At 44.2% G+C, this 18,864-nt stretch overlaps 1 protein-coding gene across 6 annotated transcripts in view; it reads right to left on the reverse strand.

The window, feature by feature from the left end:
* MPRIP (myosin phosphatase Rho interacting protein) overlaps positions 1–15,691 on the reverse strand; it is a 1,106,800-nt gene extending 1,091,109 nt beyond the window's left edge. For 5 of the 6 annotated variants that reach the window (XM_069645743.1, XM_069645742.1, XM_069645740.1 and 2 more), the window contains exon 1: positions 14,209–15,691. In XM_069645743.1, coding sequence (XP_069501844.1) covers positions 14,209–14,328 — 120 coding nt within the window. In that variant the 5' untranslated portion in view covers positions 14,329–15,691. The remainder of the gene's footprint in view (positions 1–14,208) is intronic. The other variant, XM_069645744.1, reaches the window with a different exon arrangement.
* Between the last annotated feature and the right edge of the window lie 3,173 nt (positions 15,692–18,864).

Genomic DNA, 18,864 nt, shown 5'->3' on the forward strand with positions numbered 1-18,864 from the left:
GTGTAACCTCGGGCGACAGCAGCTTCCTACAAGAAGGCAGATGGCCAAGGCAGTAAAATGTCAGTAAAATTGCCCGACTGCAGGAGTCTCAGGGAGAGAAAGGATAGCCAAGGAAGGAATTACAGCAACCCAAAAAATAAATAGAAAAAAAAGAGCTACGGTAATCTTCCAGTAGGTAAGCAAACTGAACTCTAGCACAAATCCGACAGAACTGTGTTAGGGTCAGGGTCTCCTCTTGATACAGCCTTACATTCATAGCCTGGCTAAAAACAGACACCAGGGCTCCAAACAAAGGTTTGGGCAGCTAGTCTATGAGATTGGCCCCAAGAACCGGCAAACGTTCAGGTCCGCCCACACAGGTTGTAGAATGGCCTTTATGTTAAATGTTAAAGCTATTTGTACCGTGCACCGTCACCAACGCAGTTGGTCCCCAGGCACTCTGACGGATCTGCAAACGAAAAAAATAAAAGGCACGGTAGGTTAATGTACAGGGAGTAGGATAGTGAGAGAGTTGGTGTTCTGTTGGCAGCTTCATCTCAGTATATACCGTGCAATGAGCTTTGGTACAGGTATCAGATCGATGTCAGACCTCGTGTGCTGGGGGGGTGGTTTATGTGTTGTGGGTGCGTGGTGCAGTGCATGCAGCTTGCAGTGCGAGAGGTGGTTGTGTGAGATTTTTGAGTGGGGGAATGGAACTGGCCTAACTATAAAGAAATCTCAAACTCAAACCGAGGTTCGTTCACTCATATCTGCCTTTTCTCCCACCACACAGGAATTTCATATCTAGGTGTGGCCTCGCTCGTTTGCCATTTCAAAAACACAGACCTTCGCCATTGTTAAGGTTCACCGAGGAAACCGCTTAAACCAATTACCTAAAGCTAGGTCACTTCCCCAGTTAAATACGAACCCGTCACGTAATTCGGAAAACCTACAATCATACCATCTGCACTACCCTCCCTCCAACGCTTAGTATCCCGACACCGCCCTGCTTAGACCCTCCACCCACGGAAGGAAGAAGACCAGAACCGTAACCCTCCAACATCTGGAACTCATTCCTACACAGACACCCCAACCAACCTACATCAGCATCCCCAATATCACCACCACCACCGGATCATAACCAACATACAAAGACACAAGCGCACAGAGTGCACTCCGCTATCACAGCGCAAGACGATAAGACTCAACACCATCCAAACCACACAAGGTTCTACAGGCAGGCTACAGCCCCTGTAACCCACATTCCGATACTTGCCACCACCAAGCACCCCAGTATGCCTCGACACAGAGCTGGATGCCGCCAAAGAGAAACGGAACAAAGAACAAATCGAAAGGCTACACGCTCTCTTTCAACAGAAATCGCTGCAAATGCAGAACACACCCCTAAAAACACCCCAGCCAACAGAACAAACATCACGAGAAGAGAAAAATCCCTATATCTAACTCTGTACCATGTAACTACCTCATCACCTCGACACCACTGACATGTCCAGGCATGACAAGAACTCACTAGAAGCCTGCAAAAAAAAGGAAAAAATAAATAAATGAATACCAGGGAAGAGAAAGGAAAGAAGCCAACACACTCACCCCTTATATCACAAAAGCACAAGGGGAGCGACAGCAACCACATCAAAAACATAGAAGATGAAAAGGCAGAAGAATTGATCAATCTAACAGACCGTTTCAGCAAGGATGTAGACTGCACAGACCACCAACCAATTTGTGACAACACCACAGAAGAACTCCAACAGAACTACAAAACAAAGATTAAAAAACAAACCCAACCACGTCAATAAGATCCTTTGCAACCTAATCAATGCTAGAGATCTTCGACCTCCTATGCGACGGGGGTATCGACATCCTGTTCATAACCGAAACATGGCAAGACAACTACGAAAATCACACTACATGACTGCATCCCTGACAACTTCAAGTGGTCACATGCAAACAGGAAAAACAAAAAGGGGAGGACTGGGATAGCATACATGAAACACTTGAAAATCAAAACTGATTAACCACTAAACATCAAAAAACTGCAAATCACTAATCCTTCATGTAACAGCAAACCTGAAAACAAACCTCAAATTTGTTCTGGTATACAGACCACCAACCTACGATGCAACCTTTGTCGACGCTTTTACTGAAGCCATCACCAAACAAGCCATCGAACAGGAACACCTGATAATCCTGGGAGACTTTCACATCTCGTTTCATGAATAAACAGCTAACTCACAAAAAATCACTAGCCAAACAATGAAATTACATCAGCTAGTCAAAGGAGCAACCCAAGCGGCCGGACATATGCTAGATGCAATCTTCGCCAACAAAAACCTCATCACCACGACGCCACCACTACAGATCTTCTGGAGCGACCACCTCATCATCCCATTCATGATCACGCGGCCCAAGACGACAAACAACCCGACAAAACTACCGACTACCATGAAAAGAAACCGGAGGGCCATCAAAGCCTGCAACTTAACAGAACTAGAAATCAACAACGACCCTGGACGAAGTAGACCGACAGAAAAACAGAACTACTTCATAAATGAATAGCCGAAAAAATCAACAATATCTCCAAGGAAAAACCTTTCACCCCATCGTGCAAAAGAGTGACAGCAAAATGGTTTACCCTGCTAATCAGCTTCATGAAAAGAAAAAAACAACAACAGGAATCTCCAACTAGAATGGAGGAAGAAAAAAAAATGTATAAATAAATAATTTTTAAAAACCCATCAGCCGAAGAAATTACAACACCAAAGACAAATCCACTCAGACAAAAAGGAAATCCATAAAGGACAAAAAAAAAAAAAAAACTATGATGAGATCACCACCAAAACCCAAAAAGAACGGTTTAAAAATTATAACCAAAAAGAGAACCCCCCCACCCCACCGCTGCAAATACAAACAGATACCTTCACTGAAACTATGTAAAGGCCTCGCAGACCACTTCAAAATCAGCACCATGCAACAGATCATACATAGCAGACCATGCAACTACAACATGCAACCCACCCAGCCACCCGAGGATCGCCAGAACAAACTCAGAAGCTTCCCCCAAACGTCAGCAGAGACACTAGTCAAGCTGGTAAGCAATAGCAACAAAGCAGGTTGCCCCTGGATCCTTGCCCCGGAGACACACACGCCAATCACTTTCAACAGGGAAAGTACCGCAATCATTCAAATCGCCATATATCATGCTCCTCAAGCACACAGCAGGCAACGTGGAGGACCTCTCCAACTACAGACCCATCTCCAACATCCCCTACCAAGCATAAATACTCGAAACATACATCTACAGAATAACACAAGAATTCATCGAAGAACACCAACTGCTGGACCAAGCACAAGTAGGCTTCAGACCGAGAGGAACGGAAATGGTGCTGCTTTCAATCTGGGACGATCTAAAGGCTAATGCAGACAAAGACAAAAGCACAGCTCTACTACTTCTGGATCTCTACGCAGCCTTTGACACAGTCCACCATAAAATCCTCATAAGGAGACTGGAAGAAATAGGAATCACTGACCGAGCCTTACAATGGATTAAATCCTAACAAACAGAACAGAAACCATATGGATCAAACCTTTAAAAACCACTACAAGGAAATCTACCTGCGGAGTAGCACAAGGATCCTCCTCCTCCCCATTGCTCTTGAACATATATCTAATACCACTAATCAAGTTCATTAAAAAATAAAAAAAAATAAAACAGCCTCACATGCTACAACTACGCTGATGACATACAAGATAGACAGGAAAGAAACAACCCTGGAAGACTGCCTACAAGACCTCTACTGCTGAATGAACACTAACAGCCTCAAACTCGAGCCGACCTGGACAAAATAGAAATAATTAGTATCCAAAAACGGGAAACACAATCAATACATCCCATGGCCGGCATAACTGGGAACAGCACCAACTCCATCAACGATAGTAAAGAAGGGAGACTTAATGGACAACGAGCTAACACTTGAGCCACAAGTAAATGCTATAATCAAGAAATCTTTCTTCCTCCTACACGCAGTAAGAAGGATCCTACCATTCCTCTCCTTCACCCACAAAACACTCACCGTCATCGCACTCATGTCCAGAGTAGACTAAGCCAACAGCCTACCTAGGAATGCCAGGACGACGATTAAAGAAACTTCAGCACATCCAAAACGCTGCAACCAGACTCCTCCTCAAACTACGGCGAAGAGAACACATTACCCCAGCGCTGAATCTTCTACACTGGCTACCAATAAAACAGCAAATAAAGTTCACAACGATGTGCATAATACACAGAGCAAACCACAGCCACGGAGCAGAGTTCCTAAAGGAGAAAATAACCGTCTACCATCCGTCAAGACCAACCAGATCAATCAAAAACATTCGCTTGGAATCAAACCCATACATAGAATTCGTAGGATCATCCTCCTCTCACCTGGCACCAACACCCTGCAATCGCCTACCAAACAACATACGCAACACAAAGTATCATCTGAAATTCAGGAAACTACTCAAAACGTGTTTCTTTGCTCCGGAAACAGGAGGAAATGACTAGGAAGCATAGTCCCAGCGGGAAACAAAAATCCCATGCATGAAACCATGACCCCCAACTTAATCTTCCCTAACCAGAAGGCGGGGGGACGCCCTGACCACCCATGTCCACATACCGCTAATCCACAAAGGAAACCTAGGTAGATAGATAAGGTCCCCACCTGGGATTTGCAGGGAGGGACCAAAATCCTCCAACCTAAACATCGCCAACCCCAAGGTGGGGGAACACTAACACATACCACTAGAGTAACACAGAAGAAAACTGCCACTCCTCAACTGGCCTGCGAACTAGGCGGACAAACCACAATGCCAAACACACTGGATAATCAGATGGTGAATACACAAAAGCAAAGACAAAGAGGTAAGAAAAAAACCTGCCAACCCAATTCTCAACTTTCCACATACACTTCTCATACAGAAACTCACACAACCACCTCTCGGCACTGCAATACGCACGCACTTCACCACATTGCAACAACAGACTAACACCACATAACCCTGGCACAACAGCACATGAGAATTCGCACGAACCCGAAAAATGCACTTAAGCTCAGCGAACGATGCAACAGAACTGAAGCTGCCAAAAGGACATTGCAACTCTCACTTTCCTACTCCCACTAGATCCTTCTAACCCCCCCCCTCCCTCACTCCCCAGTTCTCCCTTTCTTCACACTCTCCTTTTCAGATCCGCCAGAGCGCCTGGGGACCACTCCAGTGGTGACAGTGCGCGGCACAAATACCTTTAACATAACGTTAAACCAAGAGTAAAACCACAAAAGTGGGTGCTGGGCTCAGGGTAAGCCCATGTGTGTGCAAAAGCCAATTTCAGCCTGTCTCGTGGTTTCCCATGACAAAGGAATGCCCCAAAAACAAATAGGCGAGAACACGATGTAAAAGAATAAAATAATAAATTAGTACCCCACTGGCTACCAAGAAGGTACATTGGGCTACTGATAAAATCGGCTTGAACCCCTGAGTGCAAGACAAAATACATTATTACAGCTACCCCCAGCCTTCTCCCCAAAACCAATGTAGAATGATATATAGTTACCCTACGACCAAAATTGGGTGCTTTTAAGAACCCTTGTCCCAGGAGCCAAATGAGGTACTACAGGATCATATACCCAAAAACGGTTGCAGTGGCAGGGACTTCAGTAGAAGTCCCTTTGATGACAAAAATAAGTCAGCGACTACAAGTCAAAAAGGAGGAAAAGCAATATGTGCAAGGGTCCTTTAACGGGACTGCAAACCCCACAAACATGGAATTCTTTCCTAACAGCGAGGTACCAGGAACCCCATAGAAGGTTGGGAGATGATGTGCGGAGGATGTGCAGAAACATGGGAACCGTTTGAAGGGATCACAGAAAGGGATATATTTAGGCCATGCCTAAGGGGCATGTGAGGAGGCATGAACAGTGATTGGGCAAAGAGGGCAAACAGCAGTTTTTCATAACAGAAGCAAAATCGAAACTTGAAGGAAGGGCCCTTAGGTACAAATCAATGTCCGGCGATGCAACAAGTCAATGTCCGCCGATGCATAGGAGAGAAAGCGTGGGCTGGGTGTCCCTAGGATCAGTATCCTGGGGCAAAGGGACGGCCAGGATACGAGCAAACAGCACAAGTGTCTCAGTCCCAGCCTACCTCCAAGGGAGGCTGAGATACTCCACTACTGAAATTAAAGGCCAACATCTTCTCTGCCAAGATGTTTTACCCATGTAGCACTACAGCTAAGGTTCTACTGGATTTCTTGAGTGGTGAAGACCTACCCAGAATCAGTAAACACCCCATGACTGGATCCCATTAACCCCATCCCATATGGGCATGGGGCAACACACGCATCAGGCCTTAACCATCTAGGCCCCACTTTGACATAGCCATTACCACACAGGGCTGACAGGCAACCACACATGGTGCTGTCGACGCTCCATCCCTCCGGGGCGTACTCCTCCATGCACCTGACAACATCCCCAATTGATGCAGTCCGGTGGCCCTCGCACCAACCTAGTGCAGAATTCCTGCACCTGGGATCCACCCTTCTTGACACAATATGCTACCCAACACGTAGCACAGACCCCGAGTCCTCACTCCAGCAGGAGCCATTCCATGCACCTGGCAGCATCCCAAACTCAATGCAGCCCGGTGGCCCTTTGCCCAACCAAGGGCAGATCTCCCCACCTTGGGACCCACCCCTCTCCCCAAGACCCACAAGTCCAGGCAACAGACAGCACGCCCCCAGTAACATCTACTTACTTGCCTTACAGGGCCCAACAGGAGCTACTGTCTCGACAGGACAACCTTATTACCATGGACCAGGACCCCATAGGGGGCTAGAGAATGTTTACAATAGGTAAGAGGCACACCACCTAACTATGAACCCCAACTACCCCCCCTTCCACCACCTTGCTAACCTTTCCTCTGTGCCTTCTCCGCTCTCCCATCTGCTTTGAATGCCTTGTCATTACGTCAAATGTATGTGCCAATTTACCTTGCATCACATGCTTAAACACTCCACCTCACTAAACACCACTCACTGCGCACTATTATAATATATGTCACAACCATGTCACAAAATGCACACTTCCACATGACTTTTTGAATCTTCATCAGCCTTGATAAAGACCCACGGGTCGAAACACGTGTCGGTTGACAAAAAAGGGACAGATTTGCCCCTAAAATGTACTAAATGCATACCAACAATGTTAAAAACAACTCAGCACTAGCACAAATAAAAGCGACACATGTATCGCATTAACCACTGTGTTAGAACTATTCTTTGAACTACTGAAGCAAGATAACCAGGAGAAAAAGGTCTTCTTCTACTTAACAATTGGGGTGCTGGCTAAACCCCGACAGCTCCTGTGATCTTGCAACACATGAACCCCATTTGTAGGCTTGGAAAATAACAGCCTAGCACAGGCTGTTTCCACACCTAGAGCCAACCAAATCCAACCCCATGAATTGCAGCCATATCCAAAGCCAAAAACCCTGAAGCTAATGAAATTCTGCGAACGGTTTACTAGCTCACGAGAACGAGTGATACTGGGGAAAAGTCCTGTAGAGACTTTTTGAAAAACATTTTTTTCATTCAGCCTGAAAAATACAGTCTTTAAAAGATCAGTCATCCTGGCAACTGCTCTAAAACAATTGTTTTGACATACTTAGGAAACGATCTAAGAGGAGAACGAGACAGAGACTGGAGGATGCTTGGGTGGGACATGGGAGAGATCAAAGCCTCAGGAAGAGGACATCCCTTTGGCTTGTTTTCCTGAGTAATCTCATCTTTCCATGACCCACTCAAACCCCAGATTGAGAAAATTGGATTGTCATAGAAAAACTTTAGGTTGGTCTGCTCACATTGTCCCACAAGTGTACATGGTCACCCTGCTAAGCCATTTCAAAAACGCCTGCAAAGACATCTGGTCACACATTTGATTCCCTCTTCGATGTCCTAGTCTTTCCTCCCCCTCGTCAGTATCTTGTGGTGAATTTTCATTTAGGCTCATACGGGGCTCTCCCTCCACCCAGTGTCTGTCTTCTCAACATTTGTGGTCCTGGTGCATGGTAGTGTAGCTCCATTGAAATGCGTGGTTAGCGCCAAGCATTGTCGACTTGTACCATAGCGTGGCAATCACTTTGGCTTTTATTTGGTCTGGCTTCATCCAACAGACCATACGTTAACAGTGTACATGTCAAAGACAATACTACCAGGAGCTATGGTACAGACATAGCAGGCTATGCAAACACTAAAACAATGTACACAGATTAGTAGCCCCAAGATCATCAACAAGTACAGCCACTTCTGTTCCAGCATTCCCTTCAGAAAAATGAGTCGTCAGCAGGAGCGGTTAGCTCGATAAAATACAGTGGGTGAAATAGGTCAGATCATTTTGTTAAATTAGTTATGAGCACCTGGTTTGATGATCCAAATGGGATGCAATTACCTGCCAATCAGAAATGGAGTGATGCCTTTCTGCTGGTTTCCAACAGTACCACGATCCTTCAAATCAGCATACATTAAGCCACTTCTTAAAAATACAAGTGACGACGTGGAAGACCTCTCCAACTACAGGCCGATTTGAAACATTCCCTTCCCGGCAAAACTCCTAGGAACATACGTATATAAACTAACCCAAGAACACGCAGAAAAACACCAACTGTTAGACCAAGCCCAAGTCGGCTTCAGACCTGCAAGAGGAACAGCATTGGCACTGCTATCCATCTGGGACGACCTAAAAACAAATGCCGACTCCAACACCACCTCAGTCCTGATTCTGCTCAACCACTCGGCAGCTTTCGACACAGTAAGCCATGACACCCTGATCAAAAGATAAGGGGTTATACCCAACGGACCTGGCACTACTCTGGATTAAATCATTCCTAGCAAACAGAACAGAAACAATCAAACAGGAAATACAAAAGAACAGGCTGACAGAATCCATGACAGCACACACAACACCCAGAACTGACTAAGGGAAACTGACAAGAACAAGAGAGATAATGCTAGGTGGAACCGACCATGAGCGACAACCCCACCAGGACAGAACAATAGCAACAAGCCTAACACAAAAGGCACAACCACCAATCCTACAAAAAGAGGTTGGGGGGGGGGGGGGGGGCAAAGAGTCCCATGCGCAGATATGGATTGGGTAATTAAACTGAATAACATTAAGGTACATGCTGCTGTTCAATTAATTCAAAATGGTTTCAATTATTTAAATTAATGCGTGTATCTTCTCAGATATCACGTCAAAGAGTTTTGGCCGTTTCCATTCTGGATGCAATCATATGGTCACAATATATATATATATTTAAAATTCTAATTTATTTAGATATAACATTTGTAAGTTCAAAAGATTCCAAGAACTAAGAACAGAAAAACAAAAAACAAAAATTTGAACAACATATATACAAGATTAATGAAGAAAAAAGCACATTAAGTCAATAGCAAATTTGACAAAAAGGACAAAATACATTCATTGAAAATAAACAATACAATTTACTAAATTTGAGATACACAACAAAAGAAGAGGAGGAAGCACATTACTATAATACTTTGTAAGCTGAAAATGTTTCTGGTTTATCAAATGGCTTGTTGATTAGATGCAACCCTACCCACTCACGACAGGGCATTGGGTACGGGCGTAGGTCACAAGTAGATTGAGCAGAGAGGACTAGTTTGCACCAACCACAAACTGGGATGTAGGGGCTGGCAAAGGAAGATAGAAATGCAAAGACTAGCTAACTTAACATAATGACAGAGAGAGAGAGGAGGGACAACCTTATGATGAAACTAGATCACTGAAAGGAAGACAACTTTGACTAAGTCCCAAAAGACACACAATACCAGTGTGCATTTCTCGGGACAACAAGGCTACTAACCAACCTTACAAAAACCTCACACCTCTTCACACCCCCGACACTCCAACTAAACACAACCACACCTCTTAAACCGCAGCAACCTGCACGCACTTCACCATGCTGCAACAACAAACACACCACACAGACCCTCACACAACAGCATACGACAGACTCAGACCAGATACCACACCAAAAAGCTCAGCAAACAGTGTTAAACGAACTGAAGCTGCCAACAGTACATCACAGCTCCCTTGCTCCTCTCCAAACTTTGTCTACTAACACGCCCTAACCTACCCCCCTTTTCTTTCAGATCCGCCAGAGCGCCCAGGGGACCTGGTGGTGATAATGTTAAGGGATTTTTGCACCGTGCACTAACATAACATAAAAAGGGAAGATGCAAAGAAGCACGTCTGGATTCTAGCACATTTTTACATATTGCCTCCACCATCGGGTCGGCACATTATCTGGCTCTAGTCCCTGCCCGAAGACCTGAGCACTGTGTACCCATTTTAAATTGGAAATTTTTGCCACTAAACAGTAACAGGAAGGTGAGCTAGTTCAGATTTTAACGAGATGGGCGGTCTATGTGGTACAGGCGAAATCGAGACTATAATGACCTTTGTAGTGTTCCACCCATTATAAAATGAAGAGCAGAAGTTTTATTTAACCGTGAATTGACCTTACCAACTGATGGATACCGTGGATGAGAATTCAACAAATACAAAACGAAAATACTTTATGGCTCAGCTTTTGCATACCGACCCATCCGACTTGATGTTACCCTCATACAGTAATTAGGACTAGCAATACAACGTTTCCATTGACTACTAGCATTCTGAGAAGTTACGGGACTAGACTTAGAGAAAATGTGCCACGTATTTGCATTGTCAATAACCCATTACTCATTCACACTTCCTTACCCAATAAAAATTTAAGAAAGCTCAGCTTTACCAGTTATGAGACCCTCATCTTGGACAATCAAACACACAGGTAAACTCCCCCTGCTCCCCTTTTCTCAATGCTTCACTTTGATAAAAAGAAAAAAAAAAAGTTGCAGGCCATTCTTAAATAGCCAACTGGACTGATACAAGTTTCCATTATAAAACCTCAGTCTTAAATCTGCAGCCCGTTGACAAACGGTTCAAATTTCTGCTCCACAACCAACAGCCAACTTCAATTAACAGATCTACCCAATGGCTTTCAGTCTATGCCCATTAGGGGACTTTTGCTTGATTAGTGCCACGAGAGCAGAGTTAACATAAGCACAGGAGGCTCATTCATTTCACAAAATGGATGCCTCCTAGTGCTTGAAATGTATGACTTTGAGCTTCATTTACCAATTTTTTTTTTTATTACTTTTTTTTTTTTACACAGGAACTTTAAAAAATATACATGTTTTATATATATATTTTGGATTATGGCCCATCTTTTTGAACAATAACATTTTTGGGGGAAAAGTCTGGTATGGGAAGAACTGGAACGGCACTGACGCGTCTGGGATCGAGCTGGGGTTTTGCAAGATAGTGTGGCTTTGAAAGTAGCTTCTGCGCCCACATCTGCTGGACCAGGTGCACATTAGGCTACAGAGAGTGCAATGTTTTTTGTATTTCTAATTGCCAATTAAGCAACCAACGCCCAGTGACGCGCACAGAAGGAGCCCATGTGGAAGAAGATGCACGGGAGAGGCTGGGACCAACAGCCTGCCATGTATATGGTTGCACCAACCAGCCACCTGGATGTGTAAGACATGTAAATGATGTCATTGATGATGCTGCGTGTCTTTATAATCTGCGACTTATGCCGATTTCATTAACGCGCTCTGTGGCAGAAGAGTTCTTCGCTATTGCGTATTTGTTTTTTATGAGAATAAACCTTGTTCTCCTTGCAAGAGGTGTCCTGGGCCTTTTTTTCCTAGAGGATTACATTGTTTCTGGTGTGAGCGTTGAGGAGTTTCTCTACATGACCCTGCCTTCCCTCAAGCACAACTAGCGGATTCACAGCACTCTCATAGGCAATGTCACAGGATTGATGAACGACTGCACCAGGCAAACCGACAGAAAACCGGCCAATCCCAACAATAGTAGTGGAGACAGTGGTGCGATTCAACCAACGCCTCCTCCACTGCAATCGAACACCCAACCCACATAGAAGAATCTGGCCTGGCCTCCTGCGCCGATTAGTTGGGACACAGAAACGGTTAGCTGCAACTGCAGTCTATCACAGTCGCAAAAACCAACAGATGAAGCCAAATACCTGAGAGGATGCTCTATCATCAAAGTGCCTCCAAGGCAATGGTACATATAACACCACTCCACTGGCCACAGGCACGTCGAATCACACACACATCAGTACACAGCAAGGACTACGACAACTATATGGTAGTGATGTTCACACAAATTCTCCACTTGCCTACACCAGACTATGCCTCAACACCTCTGACAGCAGAATGCGGTGCAGTACTACGATATTCGGGCACGCTGAACACATAGCGAGTCCTAGCAGTGACGCCACTTCTATCCTTCTCAGCACCCATCCACATGCCTGAACTACATGGGTAGCTTTTCTATCGGAGCCTAGCCAGCCCTGCTAAGCCATTTTACAGCCAAATGCACACACGCATCATAATTCTGCTTCTGGACCTCCAAAAATCTGGACTTTGGTCCCTTGAGGGCGTTCCCACTAACCGCATTGAAACTAAATGATGGTAAAATCGTCACTATTCAAAATTATAAGTACAATACAATGGCTAATGATGAGTGTAATTGTACACCCTCTTATAAGTAAAGCCCACCACTCGAGGGACTGATCTAGATACTATAGTGGCTTCCCCTCAGTCTTGAACTTTACACTTCAACCCCAAATTTTCCATGTTCCCTAGACACAAGAATCAGAGATAAGAAGGGGGCTATTGCTGAAAATGTAAAGGTTGCATTACTAGGGTATCTCCCACTCACTGCATAGGGTTGCAAACATTTTAATAGCAAAGGATTGACATTTTCCAAGACAACACCTAAGTCAGCACTTACAATCCAGTTTTCAAACATTGGTTAGTCAGATCACATTGGGTTAATTCAAACAGCTCCTCTGTGGCGTTAAGGGCATATCCTATTCAAAGTCATTGCAAAGGAAACTGTGCTCGGGAAAAATAGCATTCTTATCGCAACGCACGTGTTAAAGTTTCACATGTAAAGTTAGAATGTATAAGCTCGTGCCCAAGATCACCTAAAATAGACCATAAGGGGCGGTGGGGGGTGGCATCTCTCAGTAACGGAGGAGAACCTCCAACGCAGAAACCCCAATGTTTAGTTTAGCCTTCAACAGCCTTGCATTTGGTGGGTGTTGAACCTGATCTTACTAGAGCCACACGTAACAGATGTACTGGTGGCAAGACAAATCCGGTTTCTCCACCAGAAAAACTAATTAGAGGTCACCAGAGGCTGAGAGGTCAGTGGGGGGGGGGGAATCCGACTGAAGGATATTACACTGCAATGCTCTTGAAAGATAAACAACGTGAATTGATGTTCATCTTGTGGGGCAACAATACCAGACAGAAGGGCTGGCGTACACATCTCTAACAGCGAAGGGCACTTAGAAGGCTTCTAAAATACAGTGGGCAGAGGGGTCAATTGCGAAAAACGAGACTTTGCGAAACGGTGGCAGTTAGTGCCCTCGGGCAGGATCAGGCTCTGGTCGTGCATTTCTGCCCTTAACCCGTTTAACGTGCCACGGGCAAGAGCAGCCACGGCTACCTGATTTATGCCACTAATCTCCTGTTAGGAGCTCAAATCAGAAGCACGGGAACCGACAACAAACTTTTTACAGTAACTGCCGAATGACTGCCGAACGGAACTGCCTTAACATCTATGCATCAAAACGCAGGTTATCGCCAGGATTTCAACATTTCATTGATGGGAGGAAATCCAAATAACCACAGCGGTGTATAGTTAGACTTAACCACTCTGTTATTTCACCCGAATTCACTTTCCTAGTTCAAAAGCATCCATGCTGGCCCAAGTCGCCTATTATGGCCCCATATTTTTTACTTTTTATTGCTTCCTTGTCAACAAAAACAGGACACGGGGATTCTTAACTCAAAACGAAAAAGGAATAAAACCAATACAACGAACTGCACAAGGGCATTTAAAAGGGAGGTTACAATCAAGTTCAAACTTTTAGGCAATACAGTGGGAAAGGTGTTGCCCGGTACTTCCCTTTTCAAGTGAAATCACTCGAGCAAGTTTTCCCTATGTTCTCAACGTAATCAAATTTGACTAGTAAGAGAAATTATGCTTTCGAAAAAATGCAACTCACCTGATTTAAATCCTCGTCATTCAGCAGATGAGACTCCCTGGGCTTAAAGCAATTTTGACATTTGCTCTTGTTGAATATATTGGCTTGAAATTTCCTGCAGGGGTTATCCTTAGAAGACATTTTTCAGGTTTTGCACAGAAGCCTTTTTAGATCCACAATGACGTATTGTAATTTCTTAAACACCTATTTTCCACGTTTCCCCTGCCCAAGAACGAGGAGTGGAGAGGGGGAATGGAGGTTCCTTATTAATTGCGGTGTGCATCAGAACCCAAGAGGTTTGAGAAGTCTTTCTGCAACAGCTCCTTGGCCAGCTCTGCGAATAACATCACGATCCTCAAAGAAGCAAATCGATCCCAAACCCTCGGGACCACTGCCGTTCAATCCACCAGAAAACCCGGATAATTAGCACTGGAACTCTCGTCAATGTGCGGGCAAAACCCCCAATGGGTTCACACCCTTTCTAAAGAAGCCTTCTTCGTTTCTGTGCGATGCTTCAGCAAAGCATATGCAGCTGTCAGATGGGTCTCTTGCTGGTTTGAATTCCTGAAAGAATCCGGGAGAATCCAAACACGTAGGCAAGAAGTCGACAAAAAAAAAAAAAAAAGATGCGATTCCTGGTGCTGAATTTCATAAAACAAAAAGTGCTTGAAGCTGTTAAAAAACATGGGCTTTCCAGAGCAGCAATGTGCAATTAAGTGCTTTTTATACCCATCTTTACAAAAGCTAAAGAAAAAAATAAAGTTTTTTTAAGCCAATAACCCACTGCACAACAAGCAGATCTGCATTCTCTTTGAATGGCAAAAGACAATAAGGACTAAAAAAGGTGGCAAAGGGTGTCTGCCTGAGCAGGCAAACCGAAGGGCATAATGTTCGCTTACACCAACCGTTTTAAAATGAAAAACGAATCCATAAAACGCGCACAAACCAACAAAATTCACCAAATCCAATAGTTCTTTATGTGTGAAAAATAAGGTCTCTGGAGAAGAACTGTGCATTTGAGTCTTCAATTATATCACTATTCTCTGTTGGAAACATAAGTCAAATAAAAGTCGCACCAAATGAATTAGGTGGACGGCTGCATCCCACGGAATTCAAGGGCTGCACATATGCTGCATGTTTTGTTCCATTGTTTTCCCCGACAGGTCACAATCTAACAGGGGGCGGGGGTGGGGGCTGGGATGGAAAGACTGTACGCTGGAGGCAAATGACTACACATACGAGGGGGCGGGCAATCTGTTTGATGGCACCAAAACACCGAGGGTATAACACGCAGCGATGATGTGCCGTTCCCCCGCTGCCTGCGACCCGCCGTTCGGGTAGGATGGTGGACAGTAAGATCCTCCTCAGACCCGGATTCTTCCCGATCGTTTCGCTCGGCTGGTCATGTCGCTTGCTAGCTTCTTTCCCCCTGCCGTCTTCCTTCCAGCTCAGCGGCAGCAGTATCTTTCTCTCGGATCAGCGACAGTGTCAGAACCATAGGCATAGACAGAGGACTAACGGGCTGCCTAGCCACTCCTGCTGGATTCCCGTCACCACAGTAGTCATTTTGCATCTAGAGTTTTTTTTTTTAACAAAACAAAAATGGCGGCGTTCACGAAGCATAATTATTAAAGAAAAATAATGTTTGACTTTAAAGTAGCTAATGCTCCGAATGACTCGCTATAGGTCCACATTAATAAAAACAGTGAAATAATATAGAGCAATTTAATTTAAATTTCCTATATCAATCGCTAACATTATCTTGTGCGAAACGTTGAGATTCACTAGTACCGCTATTATTATTTACATTAATAGTTGCATATACAAATATATATGTTATGCAACGACGTATATAATGTTATTGCATACAAAAATGTCTAACCATCACACCATTAACTAGAGCTATTTTGCTTTGTTGAATATGAGAGGAACAACTCCAATCCAACATGTCCGCCCGGCCTGCATGACAATTGCGCATTCCCCAAGCCACTGTCATTTGCCTTTCCATGCATGTTATTGTCAACACGATGGCTGAGTGTTGAAGAAAGAGCTAACACAGAAAGTAGTAATGATGAATGATGGATAGTCATTTGCACCAATAAACCATCTCAATTTTTGACGTTGCTTTGTTACCAGCAGAGAGCTTTGGCCGGTCAAGATAAAGGAAGGCTCCCTAAACAAAAGAACCGTAAAGGAACCGGGCACGATTAATTGCTTGCCTAGCATCCTTTGGCCTATAGTCTGTGCCATTACCTCAAGGTCCCTCTTCCTCGTCCCAGTACTTACTTGTGCTGTCCAAACCTCCATACCAGGATCCCATCCCATAAAACCCTTATCATACCTCTGAACCCACACTGATGATGGAAATGGTTGAAAGGTATGCCACTATGTCCCAGTGTAGTGAGTCCAGGGTGGCAAGGGTGCTTTGCACATAAGTAATTTGTATCTACTTAAGTTCAGTACATTGAGCCCGCACAGATACACCCCTGTGTCTCCTCCCAACCGTCACTGCACACCTTCCAGAATCCCTCCAATGCAGATGCGTTGCTGGGGGATGCGACTTTTGCCCCGGTTCTTTTGGTTGTAGCCCCAGATAGAAGTTCAGGGGCTACAATCAAAAGGCTAGCTAGCCCCTGTCCTGACAGTCCTGACATTAGCCTGCCCCAGATCTTTTCCAGACCTAGCAACACCCCGGCTCCCACATCACTTGGAGCTTGGTGGTCAACACGATCCATATCATAATATATGCCCTTTCTAATATCTAATGTAATTTCAGAGTAACAAGATATTAGTCAAATTCTATAACATTTCTAATACACTTTATCCTAAAAACTAGGCACACACTTATAATATTATTATTGTCTCTAAGTGCCTAATGCAGAACCTAAGTGCCTAATTCTGTGTACATTATACTAATCCTAAATATATGATATACCAATACACTATTCCATTTCATAATCTTCCCATCTCCCGAGAATAGTCCTAGACTTCATGCTGTGACGATTGCAACTCACTCCATCACCACCACAGTCTTTTTGATGCATGCTGTACCAATTCCGTCTCGCACTACTACCACACTCAGTCTCTTTCCCTTGTTGTCTCTGGCTCTCTGACTCACCTCCATTGTTAGTAACACCTGTACTCCCATTACGTTTGGCCACCCTTTGCCTATTCCACCTCTAACCATCACCCAACACTACATAGTGTGACCCACTGCACACCACCTTCCTCGGTTCAAAATCTACTGATTCCCCCTTACTCACTCTGAAGGGCTTCCTAATCCTCACCCAATCACGACCACTCACCTGTTGCCCTGCTGCTAAGCTTCGACTTTGTGATCATATCTCCTTTTATACCCTGTTTGACTTTTACTCACCCTTTCAATTATGAGGTCTTCAACTGAGTAATTTCTCCTTGCTCCGCCCCATCCACAGAGGACAAAAGTCAGATTTCATATCTCTCCTTCTCCTCAGAGAATAAGGTGTATGCCCTGTGGCTAGGTGGGGAGTGTCCCTGTATGTAGTAATCATTTCCCACAACACTCTCTCCCATGGTAAACTAATCACTGATGAAAAGGCAAAGTGAGTGGGCACCACTTAATTATAATCCTTTGGGTCAAAAGTAAAAAGTAAAAATGGTCTCAAAAAAGTTCACTAATTAACCGATTTAGGGAAAAAATCTTATTGGGAGCTGACCGTGAAGAGTCTGGAGACACCCTGACTCAAAAATACATGCATAGCAGAAGGCTGGTAGAAAACCAAGCCACACAGTCGCTCTCCATTTGATCCCAACAGGGATGTTGAACTTCAAAGTCTCTTACTCTCAATGATCAGTTATAAGTTTGAAAATGTAGTATCTGGTTTTGTAAATCATCACACATGAGTCTGTTCCATTTTGCTTTGTAACAAATTTATATACACAAAGTGAATTCTCAAAAAAATGGTCACTAATGACTTCTTAGTGAGGAAGCGGTCAATACATCCTTAAAATATATAGACTTGATTTGCCAATGCATTTCGGAGATTGCCTCCTTCTTCAGGGCCAGTCTAATACTTAATACATGAAATACATCAAATATACATGAGTTAATATACCAATTTCAACCATTTCAATAATACAACATACCGATTGTAGTTTTTCAGTTGTTGTAAGAAGGAAATGGCGAAAAGAAAATGGTGAGAGAAGCAAATTAGTGAAATGAAAATAATACAGTGTGCAAGAATGAGGTTCAGTGTATGTCCAAGAATTACCTGGAGGGTATATGACCTTGTGTAAATCAGGAAGGTTCCTGAAGTGTAACGTGTGAAAGATGCAGAATTCTTGCTTTCGACCACCATGGGCTGCCGGTAAATGGCGACTTGCCGAAGTCTAATAAACAAAAGGGTGATGATGTAATCAGTAAGTATAGAGGGGCTGAAACTGTGTTAGAAAGGAAAAAGAATGCTATGCATAACGTGCCGAGCGGTGAAGATGCTGCCTCTTGTCAGCATACGGCAGAAAGCTGAGCGCGTTCACGAAGCCGAAGGCTTCCTTGGTAGGGCGTTGCCAGGGCAACTGAACTACTTTTGTTTGTACGTTGCCGTGTCACGTGCAGAAATCACGCGGCGCGGGTGAAAATTATCCATGTATGTTCTAATGAAAAATCTGAGTGCAATGAAAGCGCTTACTAGCATATGG

Source organism: Ambystoma mexicanum, chromosome 2p (genome assembly GCF_040938575.1).
Source record: "Ambystoma mexicanum isolate Mex_15411 chromosome 2p, UKY_AmexF1_1, whole genome shotgun sequence".
In the NCBI taxonomy this organism is placed as follows: Eukaryota; Metazoa; Chordata; class Amphibia; order Caudata; family Ambystomatidae; genus Ambystoma; species Ambystoma mexicanum.